This window comes from Bufo gargarizans, chromosome 1 (assembly GCF_014858855.1).
Source record: "Bufo gargarizans isolate SCDJY-AF-19 chromosome 1, ASM1485885v1, whole genome shotgun sequence".
Classification (NCBI taxonomy): Eukaryota; Metazoa; Chordata; class Amphibia; order Anura; family Bufonidae; genus Bufo; species Bufo gargarizans.
Genome location: NC_058080.1, coordinates 537,084,647 through 537,098,576, shown reverse-complemented (window position 1 = coordinate 537,098,576; position 13,930 = coordinate 537,084,647). Strand labels below are relative to the sequence as shown.

Sequence of the window (13,930 nt, the reverse complement as noted above, 5' to 3'; positions counted from 1 at the left end):
GGAGCTGGATGCCTAGCTCATATATATAGGAGGTCTGTGGCTTCAGTTCCTTGCTTGGTCCTCCTGTGTTCACATGCTTCTAAGACTGCTGCTGCTTCTGGTTCCTGATCCTGGCCTCGTCTGACTACCCCGTTGGTTCCTGATCCTGGCTTCGTCTGACTACCCTGCTGGTTCCTGATCCTGGCTTCGTCTGACTACCCTTCTGGTTCCTGACCTCTGTCTACGCAAGACCCTGCTTCGGTTTAGCCATCCGTTTGGACTTTTGCTTACAGCTTGATTTTCAATAAAGCCTTCTTATTTCCACTTATCTCTTGTTGTACGTCTGGTTCATGGTTCCATGACAAGATCACCTTCTTGTTGGCTGTTACCTCTGCAAAGCGAGTTGGGGAACTCCAGGCTTTTTCTGCCTTTGAGCCTTATACAAAGTTCCTGCAGGATCGGGTACTCCTCAAATTTTTACCTACCTTCATCCCAAAGGTTCCCCCCTTTGACAATATTAACCAGGTGATCTCCCTACCAACATTGGCTCCATCCCCCTCCTCTGAGGAAAGAGGGCTCCATACCCTCGACATTGCGAGATGTCTTAGGATTTACCTGGAACGCTCCAAGGTATTTAGGAAGGATGAAAACCTCCTTATCCTTTTTTCCGGTACCCATAAGGGGAGAAAAGCCTCTAAGCCCTCCATCAGTCGCTGGATTAAAGAGGCAATTCGGGAGTCTTATATGTCTCAGGGCTCGGAGCCCCCTGAATTTGTAAGGGCCCACTCTACTCGAGCAGTGGCCACTTCTTTTGCAGAGAGAAGCTCGATCCCATTGGATGTGATCTGTAAGTCAGCTTCTTGGAGTTCTCACTCCACTTTTATCTCACACTATAGAGTGGATACTAGAATACATAGTTATTCCTCATTTGGCATGAGGACCCTCCCATAGGGGTTTCTACTTGCTAAATCCCCATCTGTGCCACTGGTTAGGACGTAAGGGAATCGTTAATTTCTAACAATAATTTGTTTTCCCTTAGTCCTAACAGTGGCACACAAATTCCCCCCCCCCCCCTTGTTTATTATTATTTTTTTGTCTACTTGTTATTACACAATAGCATGAGGGCTACGCCCCTCTTTATTGGGGGCAGGGAGGGCGTGTGCATGCCAGTGTTTTTTTTTATTGTTCATTAAAACTTCCACCTGTCCTAACCAGTCCACAGGGGCAGAATACCCCATCTGTGCCACTGTTAGGACTAAGGGAAAACAAATTATCGTTAGAAATTAACGATTCTCTGCTGTAATGAGCAGGAGACGGATTGGGAATCCTGCTGAGGTCCTTCACTGGATTGTGCAGGTGGAGAATCATCAACCAAACGGCCCCGGAGGACGGATTGGGATCCTGCAGAGGTCCTTCACTGGATTGCAGAGGTGGAGAATTAGGAAGACAGCCTCAATATCAAGAGGCAGGAAGGGGTTAAATTCCTCCACATTATGGCACCTGTACGAGAGGTAGAACTCCAGTAATCAGGTGCTGGTGTAAACAGGAAGCTGGCCAGGAAGGGTTAAGGAAAAGAGGGCCGCACCTGTCTAGGACCGGAGGGCGTAGCTCAGCAGGTGTCTGGGGGATGGGGAAGCAGCGCAGGAAAAATTTGCGCCAGAGTGCCCCCCGCCCCCCCAGGACGAAGACCGCGTCCCAGCCGGCGATCCAAAAGAGCGCACCCCCCCTTCCTGCGCACAGCCTCAGGAGGTAACCGAAGTCTGCACCAGCTGTCACAGAGGGACCGGAGCGGTGCGCATGCCCCCGCCGGGCCGGACGGGGGGGCGTCCACCACGCGGGTCGGGCCGAATCAGCGCGGGCCGGGCATTGCGATTAACCCCCTCTGGAGCGGCGCGCTCTCACTGCAGCACGTCTGCTCTTGAAAGGGGTTGGATCATGGCGGCTAGGTGTGGGGAGTGGGAGACTGTAAGGGGAAGACTATGTAGACCATGACAGAGCATGCATATGTGAGTCCTTCAGAATCTTGCTCCCGGTAAGAAAACTGCAGTCTTTCACTGAAGTCCAGGAAGGCATAGAGAGGGACCTGAACCCCTGAGGCATAGGGCCCTGCTTGATAACGAACGAGGGAGGGAGGGAGAAGAGGGTTAACATACTTCCCTAGTTTACTCCACTCATCTTCATCCTCTTCTCCTGTCGCCATCTTCACCCCTCCTCTGGTCCAGCAGGGTCACCCCTTCAGCTACTGGCACCGTAGTGACAGGACGCTGGAAAAGGGGGGCTTGGATGGGTGACCACTTGGCTGGCGGGATGCAGGGGAGCGAGGCTGCCCTGGTCCACATTGTCTTCTGTGGGGGAGGCAGCAGTGCGGGTGATCAGCACTGGCGCAACTCAACCCCGGGAGAACAGGGAGGCGAGGCGTCCACCGTTTTCCGAACTGAAAAAGAAGGAAAAAATAAACTAAAATAAAAAATCTTCAGGAGCTTCCCTGCAAGCAGGGAGGTCTTGCCTCCTATTGACACTAGAAAAAACTGAAGCTCTCTCTCCAGGCTGGAGGGGGTATAGTTGCCAGGGGAGGAGCTAACAGCTTTTACAGTGTCAACGCTTCCTAGAGGGCATATATACCCACGGTTCCTGTGTCCCCCAATGAATATGGGCGAGAAATCCAACTTGGACTGTAGTGTTGTAGTCACAGCATGTCACAGTGCAACAAAAATGTTGTACGACACATGTCGTCGTGTAACCCTGTCCTGAAGCTGCACAACCGCGCTGCCAATACAATGAAACTGCTCTTCTCCAGTCGTTTTGAAAACCTCAGATCTTCATATAAGGTCTTAGCACCGCCCAAGCCTATTTTTGAATACTCCATGCATTCTAGGACGGGTAGGGTGCCTTCACACATGGCAGTAAAATATGCCAGAAAAGTGCTGATTTTTTTTTATAAGGGAGCTGATTTTTGTTGTGGATTATGCTTTAGAAAAGCCTTAACACATCATTGTTGATGCAGCACAACACAGGGCAGGGAACTGACACTTTTTAACCTCATAGGATAACGTGGCATATTGTCTGGCGGAACTTTCCGCTACCTGTGAAGGCACCCTACACCAGGCATCACTGCCTCGACCTGTCAATCAAAGTAAAGAGGGAGCGTCAGTTGCAGAGAGAGCTGAACCTCTAGGTGTAATGACAACGCCCCCATTGCTCCTAGAGGCTAATTTGCATATATTAAAACATCATTTTTTTCCCAGCAATTCAGGCGTGCACATGGGACCAACACAGATGTCTTCAGCTGCCAAGCACACATGTAAGGCCTCTTTCACACTTGCGTTGTCCGGATCCGGCGTGTACTCCACTTGCCGGAATTACACGCCGGATCCAGAAAAACGCAAGTGTACTGAAAGCATTTGAAGACGGATCCGTCTTCAAAATGCTTTCAGTGTTACTATGGCACCCAGGACGCTATTAAAGTCCTGGTTGCCATAGTAGTAGTGGGGAGCGGGGGAGCGGTATACTTACAGTCCGTGCGGCTCCCGGGGCGCTCCAAAATGACGTCAGAGCGCCCCATGCGCATGGATGACGTGCCATGCGCTCACGTCATCCATGCGCGTGGGGCGCCCTGACGTCACTCTGGAGCGCCCCGGGAGCCGCACGGACGGTAAGTATGCTGCTCCCCACTACACTTTACCATGGCTGCCAGGACTTTAGCGTCCCTGCAGCCATGGTAACCATTCAGAAAAAGCTAAACGTCGGGTCCGGCAATGCGCCGAAACGACGTTTAGCTTAAGGCCGGATCCGGATCAATGCCTTTCAATAGGCATTAATTCCGGATCCGGCCTTGCGGCAGCTCTTCAGGATTTTTGGCCGGAGCAAAAAGCGCAGCATGCTGCGGTATTTTCTCCGGCCAAAAAACGTTCCATTCCGGAACTGAAGACATCCTGAACGGATTTCACTCCATTCAGAATGCATTAGGATAAAACTGATCAGGATTCTTCTGGCATAGAGCACCGACGACGGAACTCTATGCCGGAAGACAAGAACGCAGGTGTGAAGTGAAAGAGCCCTAACAGGTCAGCCGGTTTCATAGCTACAAATCTGCTGACAGATGCCTTTTAATTGTTGGCTTGCCTGTTGCTATGTAATATGTTGGCGCCATATAAATATTATCATCAGTTGTAGTATTGTAAATGGCTCCAAGCTGAAAAATGATAAAAATGTGCTGCGTGGATCAGTAACAGAAGCCTAAGGCCCCTTTCACACGGGCGAGTTTTTTCCGCACAGGGTGCAATGCGTGACGTGAACGCATAGCACCCGCACTGAATCCTGACCCATTCATTTCAATGGGTCTGTGCACATGAGCGGTGATTTTCATGCATCACTTGTGCGTTGCGTGAAAATCACAGCATGTTCTATATTCAGCGTTTTTGGCGCAACGCAGGCCCCGTAGAAGTGAATGGGGCTGCGTAGAAAAACACATTGCATCCGCAAGAAAGTGGGGATGCAATGCGATTTTCACAGATGGTTGCTAAGGAAATGATGTGAATAAATAGGCATAAGCCCCGGGACCCCATTAAAGTCCATTTACTTTATTTATTTTTTCATTATAACATGGTTATACTTGAAAATAATAGCATTCTGAATACAGACTGCTAAGTAAATTGTCCATTGAGGGTTAAAAAATAATTTAAAAAATACTCACCTCATCCACTTGATCGCGCAGCCGGGATCCTCTTCTCTCTTCTTCCTGCAGGACCTGCAAAAGGACCTGCGCTGACGTCATCGCGCTCACCACGTGGTGGGGTCAGCGCAGGTCCTGCTGAATGAAGATGGAAGGTTCTTCTCATTAGGACGGCACTGTTGAGTCAGTCTTTATTGTTAATGGCTGCATGGTTTTGTGGGTGCAAAGCAATTTAGACATACTCAACAGTGCCGTCCTAATTAGTTAATTTGAGCCCGCTGTGATTCATACAGCTACGAGGGACTAGGCCGCACTGTGACCACAGGGAAAACACAGTTCAGCCATACCCTACAGTTGGCCCTATGGGCTGTAGTAGGCTCTGATTAAGGTAAAGAGACCGCACTGTTCAGTGGGTATTGCTAATGGTCGTGCAGGCATTAACAATACAGACTGACCAAACTGCAGTCTCAGTATAATTAGCGCCCAGTGCAGCCCATATGGCCAGGCAGTACTCGAACACACCACGACGTACCTTAAGGCTAGGTCTACACGACGACATTTGTCGCGCGACTTTTTGTTGCACTAATGTCGCGCAACAATTTTTATAATGACAGTCTATGGTGTCGCACTGCAACATGCGACAGTCGCAGAAAAATCCATCTTGAATGGATTTTCTGCGACTGTTGCGTCGCAGTCGCAGCATGTCGCATGTTGCAGTGCGACACCATAGACTGCCATTATAAAAATTGTCGCGCGACATTGGTGCAACAAAATGTTGCGCGACAAATGTCGTCGTGTAGACCTAGCCTTAGGCTAGGTCTGCGCGACACATAGGGCACAAACTACACCGCGACATTTGTCGCACAACAATTTTTATAATGGTAGTCACTGCGACATGCTGCGACTGCGACAGTTGCAGAAAAATCCATCTTGAATGGGTTTTTTTGCGACTGTCATGTCGCAGTCGCAGCATGTCGCAGTGCAACACCATAGACTACCATTATAAAAATTGTTGTGCGACAAATGTCGTCGTGTAGGCCTAGCCTTAGGCTACGGTCACATGGTCAGGATTCTGTATGCAATCAGATATGACTTTAATTTTTTAATTTACTTCTGGCTTTGTCTTCCAAAACTGCATGCAGAAACCTGACCGTGTGGCCGTACCCTTAGGGGTTATACATTTGTCATTCACACATAATGAACAGAACCCCCTGATAATAACCCAATAAGCACACAAACTGGCCAGCAGGGGGCGCTATGTTACAGAGCAAGCTGGAATTACTTCAGGTAATTTATGCATTGCATTATTACACAAGAGCTTTGCTTAGGGTACTTTTCACACTTGCGACAGTTCCGTTGCCGGTGTTCCGTTAAATTATGGTACCCTCGTCACTTCCGCTATGACGTACCGCTTGAAAAGGAGGTGAGATCGTTGAAGTCGGCACCAGATTGGCTAAAAAGAAGGCGTGTTGGCGCCTGCGCACAATCAACCTGGGTACCATAATTCTACATTCAGCGCCTGTGAACGTGCAGACGGAGGGAGGGACGCATGGACCGTAATTTTACATTCAGCGCCTGTGAACTCGCAGAGTCCCTCCGTGCGCGTTCACAGGCGCTGAAAGTAAAATTATGGTACCCAGGTTGGTTGTGCGCAGGTGCCAACACGCCTTCTTTTCAGCCAATCTGGTGCCGACTTCAACAATCACACCTCCTTTTCAAGAGGTACGTCATACCGGAAGTGACGAGGGTACCAGATACCATCATTTAACGGAACACCGGAACTGCCTGCCGTACCCGGAAATCCGTATGCAAATGGTTATCATTTGTTTCCAGATCCATCTGACAAATGCATTAAAATCCGTCTCTCCAGTGTCATCTGGAAAAACAGATCCGGTATTTTTATTTTTATTTTCACAGACCGGAAAAACGGCTCCGTTAATGCGGCAATTTCCTGAACACTTGGTACTGGATATGGCATTAATACATTTCAATGGAAATTAATGTCGGATTCGGCAAGTGTTCCGGAATTTTGGAAAAAAACTGCAGCATGCTGCGGTATTTTCTCTGGCCAAATACTGTAAGGGTCAATTCACACGTCCGTAATAATGGGTCCGCATCCATTCCGCAAATTACGGAACGGGTGCGGACTCATTCATTCTCTATAGGGACGGACTGGATGCGGAGAGCACACTATGTGCTCTCCGCATTTCCAGAGCGTGCCGCCGATCTTCCGGTCCGCGGATCCGCAAAAAAACAGAACATATCCTATTCTTGGACAAGAATAGGCAGTTCTATGGGGGTGCCGGCCGGGTGTATTGCGGATCCGCAATGCGCTACAGATGTGTGAATGGACCCTAAAAGGGACTGAACTGAAGACATCCTGAACGGATTGCTCTCCATTTAGAATGCATTAGGATAAAACTGATGCGTTTTTTTCCCGCTATTGAGCCCCTAGGACGGAACTCAATACCGGAAAACTTTAAGGCTAGTGTAAGAGTACCCTTTCTGTACCATCGTTCCCTCACTTTCGCTTTACTACTACGTAGCATCACGTGATCAGCTGTTTCCCCTCTAGTTAATGGCACGCCCCGTGTCGTCATCGAGTGACGTTTGACGTACGGGGTCCTCTTGACGTAGGCGGCTTTCGGTGCCTGAGTTGACCGGGAGCGCAATACTGTAGACCGGCGTGACGTGAGTTAAGAAGACAAAGAAGGCCCCGAAGCTCCCAGTAGAGAGCAGACCGGCGGAGTGAAGGGAGCCGCGGGGCCGGTACGTGATACGCGTTATGTGCGTGCCCTGCGTGCTGTACGTAAGCGGCGTGTGTACGCGGCGGGGGTATTAGAGGGAGGGGAACCGGGAGAAAGTGGGGGGTGTACTCAGGTAAGACATGGGTAATGATGGTGGGACCTGCAGCAGGTGATGGGGCGGTATGTGCCGTGTACCACCCGGTGTCTCTTGTGTGAGACCGTTTTTAAAACCGGGGAGCAGGCCTCGTCTAGCCTGTGCTGTGTGGACGTTGCTCAGCTCTAGTCAGGACATGTTCGCATTTCAGCTCCTGCCAGGTTGTATAGGGGTCCCCGGTCCCCCAGCCCTGTAGTTTATTCAGTGCCCCCCTTTACATGGGCTCTTCCATGGATGTTATTGTTTGCTGTTATCAGCCAGTTCTCTTCATTGGGAAGTTTTCTGACTGCTATGTTATTACATGTAAGCCCCTTGTATAGGTGGAGTTAAAGCAGGTTTGGGAGGTGCTCCAAATATAGGGGCGAGGGTATCCGGCGTGTAGGTGCCTGTCGCCTGATGCTACTTCATAGCTGGTGCATGGATTTGAGTTGTCAGATTGCCTGAGCAATATTTACTGGTTGGGATCAATGTGTTTTTTCTCTTCAGGTGTGTAGTGGCTTTTTGGGCTTGTCGAGATGGACCACAAAGAAGATTCAGACAGAGATCCCTTTACTGACCTCAGGAAGGCCCCTCGGAGCAAATCTGATCACAGATACTCAAAGGTATTGTCTGCTGTGTGTCTTATTAGTGACCTGTCCTCACGTAGAGGTCTGGTGATGGTGTCCTATACTTTTAGGCTACCTGCACGCTGTGTTTTATGTGGAAAATCTGCGTTGAAAAACAAAAAACAAACCCCACATGTTATTCTGCACTTATTTTAGCAACCACATAACCTCAGCTGCCAATCGGCGAAAATTGGTTAAATTTTTGGCACATAAAATGTGTACATGGGATTTGGCAAAGCTTTCACTGCGCTGGTACGCTATTATGAAAAACCAGCTAGCCTTAAGGCCTGTTCACACGGCGGCATTTACAGTGGAATCTTGGTGCAGACAGCTGAGCTGATATTTTGTCAATTATCTACCAGCATCCGCTCTGCCTCCCATACGTCTCAATGTGGAGCAGCGGCTTGTAGCTGGGCCAAGAAGGACATACCTGTTGTCGTTGCGAGACTGTTACCTGTTTCAAGTATACCATGCTAGATATATAGTGAGGTAGGGCTCCAAAATGCTGATCACAAACATACCTTAATTTCCCCATATTTCAGGTTTGATCACACTGTAAAATCCACTCTTAAAAATATGCTAATGAGTAAATGGTGCGCTCAGAGGCATGCTTATTGCTTCTGAGCACCGCATCTCTGATGCACTCTTGCCTGTTAGTGCTGCCCTGTATGTAATAAAAACTTATTACATACAGGGCGACACTAACAGGCAGGAAGGCGCCAGAGATGAGGTGCTCAGAAGCAATAAGCACACCTCCGAGTGCTCCGTTTGGTCATTAGCATATTTTGTGGATTTTACAGATCAGACCTGAAATAAGGGAAATAAAGGTGTTTGAAGCCCTACCTCACTATGTATCTAGCATGGTATACTTGAAACAGATGACAGAGCCTCTTTAAGGCTACTTTCACACTCGCGTTTTTGTGCGGATCTGTCATGGATAGATCCATTCAGATAATACAACTGTCAGAACGCAACCGTTTGTATTATCTTTAACATAGCCAAAACAGATCTGTCTTGAACACCATTGAAAGTCAATGGAGGACGGATCCGTTTTCCTTTGTGCCAGGATGGATCCGTTTGGCTCAGTTTCGTTAGTTTTGGTGTCCGCCTCCAAAGCGGAATGGAGACGGAACGGAGGCAAACTGATGCGTTCTGAGCGGATCCTTTTCCATTCAGAAAGCATTAGGACAAAACGGATCCGTTTTTGGACCGCTTGTGAGAGCCCTGAATGGATCTTGCAAACGAAAAGTCAAAACGCGAGAGTGACAGTAGACTAAGCCGCCACTCCGGGATCCTCAGTGCTACTTTCGATTGCAATAAATGGGAGGCAAAGTGGACGAGGCTGCCGTGTGAATGGTCCCTTAGAGGGCTGGGCTTCTAAAGCCCACAGCGCATGTCGGTGATGGAAGCGCTGGTGAAGCACACTGCCCTCCCCCAGACTACAGTTAAATTATTTTTTTTCCTGTTGTGCATAAGAAGCCTGCCAATCATTGTCTAAAGGCAGAGGAGTATGGGGCAGAGTGTCCTATTCTTGTCTGCAATTGCGGACAAGAATAGGCAGTTCTATGGAGTGCCGGCCGGGTTTATTGCGGATCCGTGTGAATGGACCCTTATCTTTTTTTGTAATTCTAGTGTGTGTTTCTACAGGTGATAGATGGGTTTGTCACTATACCACGCTGCGCTCCGTGAGAGCAGCGTATGGGAGCTGACTGGTTCCCTTTAACAGTGTATTGGTTAGATAGGTCATTCAGTTCTGATAAGCCTGATGCTGTTATTGCAGTGGCAGGTTTGCTCAGTAAGGCCAAGGATACACATGGTGCCGTTGCAATGGGTATTTGTAATCTTGGCAACATTTTGCCATGATTTCCTAAAACCCTGGCAAAATACACACCATGACAGCAATGTGTGAATCCACCCTAAAGCCCACCTTTCTTCCTTTCAAAATGGCCCCATTTGTGTAGCTGAGGACTAGTGCTGTATTGCAATTCGGGGCACAGCTCTTGAAGAGTCTGAGTTCTAAGGCCCCTTTCACACGGGCGTTCTGTGCGAGTGCAAAACATTGTAATGCGTTTTGCACTCGCGTGAAAAGAATCGCGCATGTTTGGTACCCAAACCCGAACTTCTTCAGACGTTCGGGCTTGGGATCGGTGTTTTGTAGATTGTATTATTTTCCCTTATAACATGGTTATAAGGGAAAATGGCATTCTGAATACAGAATGCATAGTCAAATAGCGCTGGAGGGGTTAAAAAATAAAAATAAAAAATTTAACTCACCTTAGTCCATTTGTTCGCGTAGCCCGGCATCTCCTTCTGTCTCCTTTGCTGAACAGGACCTGGGGTGAGCATTTATTACATGAACAGGACCTGTGATGACGTCACTCCGGTCATCACATGGTCCGTCACATGATCTTTTACCATGGTTATGGAACATGTGATGACCGGAGTGACGTCATCACAGGTCCTGTTCATGTAATTAATGCTCATTAATGACTCCTAAACTTGGTCTAAAGATGCACCACATTTATCACGGTGGCTTATGCCAGATGATAAATTTGGTGCTAGACGCCTTTGTCTAATCTTGCACCACCTATTGGTACACGGACTTTACAGCACAATTTTGTTTCATCCTCCTTTTCTCTCCTCTCCTTTGTACAGCGCGTCAGAGAATTATTCCTTTTGATGCATTTGCTTCATAAATGTTTAAAACTTGATGACATTTTTCACCAACTTGCGCCAAACTTGGCACATTATCCGTCACTGTGTAGGGTCAATCGCATTGGTAACTGTGGGCCTATGTTTACAATTCTGATGCCCCTTGCTACGCCACATTTCTCTTGACTAAAATGTCTTACTTGTGCTAATGTTTTTGGTATACTTTAAAATTGTTAAAAAATGTACAGTATTTTTTGCCCTTTAAGACAACTAGGTTTTAGAGGAGGAGAATAAGAAATATATTTTCCATTAGACATCGGCTCAGAGCCAGTCAGACCCCCCCCCCCCCCCCCCTGTTGACAAGACCCACAATCAGACATCAGTTCAGACCCTAATGTTAATGACCCTTCCCCACCATTCAGACCTAAATCAGACCCTCATTGTGACCCTACAGACCTCAATCAGACCTTACAGACTCCCTTGCTCAGAGCAACTAAAATAAAGTAAAAATCTACTAACCTCTCCTGAACCAAATGCCTCCGCTCCTAGGATCCAGCAACACCGCTGATGTCCTTGCGCTGTGCGTAGTTACAGAACAGCCGACCGTAGAGCACCAGGAAGCTGTAAGTACAGAGCCTGGGAGCCCTGCATTCACCGCTTCCTGCCTGGTCCTCCGGTACTAATTAGCACTTCCTCAAGGCATATTCACCCCACATTTGGGGGGGGGGGGGAGAAGAGAGTGTGTGTCTTATAGAGTCTAATATATTGAACTAGGTTGCATCATGCCTAAACCAGCTCTGCAGAACAGGTTGGAACAGTTATAACTAATTGTCTTGGTGTGTAACCAAGTTAGACTCTTGCTTAGGCTACTTTCACACTCACGTTTGGTGCAGATCCATCATGGATCTGCACAAACGCTTCCGTTCATATAATACAACCATCTGCATCCGTTGAGAACGGATTTGTTTGTGTTATCTGTAACATAGCCAAGATGGCTCTGTCTTGAACACCATTGAAAGTCAATCGGGGACGGATCCATTTTCTATTGTCGGTGAAAACTGATCCGTTCCCATTGACTTGCATTGTGTGCCAGTTTCGTCAGGCAGCGTTTTGGTGTCCGCCTCCAGAGTGGAATGGAGAAGGAACGGAGGCAAACTGATGCATTCTGAGCGGATCCTTTTCCATTCAGAAAGCATTAGGGCAAAACTGATCCGTTTTGGACGGCTTGTGAGAGCCCTGAACGGATCTCTCAAATGGAAAGCCAAAATGCTAGTGTGAAAGTAGCCTTAGTTTGACAAGTCATGGAGAATTGTGAAATATGATAAGTGGGATTAAGTTGGAGATTTAAAGGGGGTTTTTCAGATTTTGGTCCCTTTTTTAATTAAGCCCCTAGCATGTGGTACCTAAGCAGTGAATCTTACTTGCCTGCTCCATTTGTTGATATTCTTGTCCCTGGCTTGTGTACTTCATGCCAGGGAGCTGACGGGGTCTTTACGTGTGCTGCTGCAGCTGTCTACATGTCCCCTAGCGTCACATGACTCGGCATTGAGTAACTGGTGAGGCCAGTCATTGGCTACAGCAGCACATGTGGTCCAGTTTCTTCCTTGGCCAGAAGTGAAAACCAGGGTCAAAAATATCGACAGGGGAGTATGATTGATTCTTCAGCTACCCTGGCCAGAACTAAGCAAGATAGGGACCAAAAGAGAACCTACCAGAGCCGCGGGGAGCAGGTGAGTACATTCTTTGGGTACCATGTACTGGAGGGCTTAAAGGGGGTTCATCAACATCGTTTTGAAATGCTAATATTGAAAGTTAGCTGTTATTTAGTGATGTATTTTTACCTTTATTTCTCTTACCTTCTGTTCTGGTCTGTAGTCACATGACTGTGTCCATGCAGCTACTTCCTATTTCCTGTGAGGTTATGTCCATACAGGTGTAGTGATAGGGGAGTGTCTAACTAGCTGGTGGGAGGAGCTATAAACTAGCTGGTTGTTGGGGGCAGTGATACGGGAGTGTCTGTGTAACTAGCTGGGTGTTAGGGGCAATACTGGAGCTGTGTCAGAAAGCCGAAGTGCATCATGGGTTTGGTTGGATACAGCTACAGGAAGTGCTACATATAGGATATTAAGCAGTGTTATTGGTTTACACGGTGAAAACTTATCTCAAAGGCTCCTGTAGCAGTGGCGTCTACCTTCTTGCTATTCTTATGACTCTTCTTTATGCCCAGTCTCTTCATTATTATATAATTATTTTTTTTTGTCTTTATCTAGTACACTTCTAGTATATTTTGCTAGATGGATTGATTTGTCCCAAAGACATGACATCTTGTTTTATTCCACTTTAACAGGAACAACTTCTAGATATTAAAGAGCTGCCGCATTCAAAACAGAGGCCGTCCTGTTTATCAGATAAATATAACAGGTATGTTCAAAATGGCCTTAAGATGATTTGCTTTACCTTCATTTCTTTGTAATAAATATCTGCTTTCTGTTTTTATAGTGATGGCGTTTGGGATCCTGAAAAGTGGCATGCATCTCTCTACCCAAATTCTGGCCGCAGTTCTCCAATTGACTTATTAAAAAAAGAGTCTGATGCAGAAAGAACTTCTCTTAAGCGTAGGATAGCAGGTAAAATATCACAGCTTTTATGCACAAGTTGTCAGTAATATGCATTTTTAGAGAATACACTGATCCCTCAGGATACAATATTTTTAACATACAATGGTCTGACCCATCGTAAGTTGAAACTAGACTCCACATACAATGTCTCAGACTCAGATCCAACCAATCAAGGCCACTTCTCTGGTAATATAGCTGGATTAGTTGCTAGTAAGCAGCTTTTCCTGACTGTTATATGTAAGGACTTGTTTTATTGGTCTGTCATCTTCCTTTTTTTTTTTTCTTAAATCTTAATTATATATTTTTTTTCTTTATCTTGGATGACATTTTGGGGCTTTGGAACCGATTTACTCAAGTTACAATGGTCGTCCTGGAACCAATTAATATTGTATCTTGAGGGACCACTGTAAGCTGCAAACCAGTTGTGAAGTTCACTGAAACCAAAATGAACCATAATATCGCTGTCCCCCATCTGGACAGTGTGTGTATATTAGTTCCAGGGG

The 13,930-nt window shown here is 47.2% G+C and overlaps 2 protein-coding genes across 9 annotated transcripts in view; one reads left to right on the top strand and one right to left on the bottom strand.

Moving 5' to 3' along the window:
- The window catches only part of SFI1 (SFI1 centrin binding protein), a 131,880-nt gene that overhangs the window by 99,559 nt on the left and 18,391 nt on the right, over positions 1-13,930 (bottom strand). The gene's annotated exons all lie outside the window — the stretch shown is intronic.
- The window catches only part of EIF4ENIF1 (eukaryotic translation initiation factor 4E nuclear import factor 1), a 40,419-nt gene continuing 33,761 nt past the window's right edge, over positions 7,273-13,930 (top strand). For 5 of the 6 annotated variants that reach the window (XM_044275469.1, XM_044275472.1, XM_044275471.1 and 2 more), the window contains exons 1-4: positions 7,273-7,420; positions 8,039-8,154; positions 13,157-13,230; positions 13,309-13,436. In XM_044275469.1, coding sequence (XP_044131404.1) covers positions 8,068-8,154; positions 13,157-13,230; positions 13,309-13,436 — 289 coding nt within the window. In that variant the 5' untranslated portion in view covers positions 7,273-7,420; positions 8,039-8,067. Of the gene's footprint in view, positions 7,457-8,038; positions 8,155-13,156; positions 13,231-13,308; positions 13,437-13,930 lie in introns of all 6 variants that reach the window. The other variant, XM_044275468.1, reaches the window with a different exon arrangement.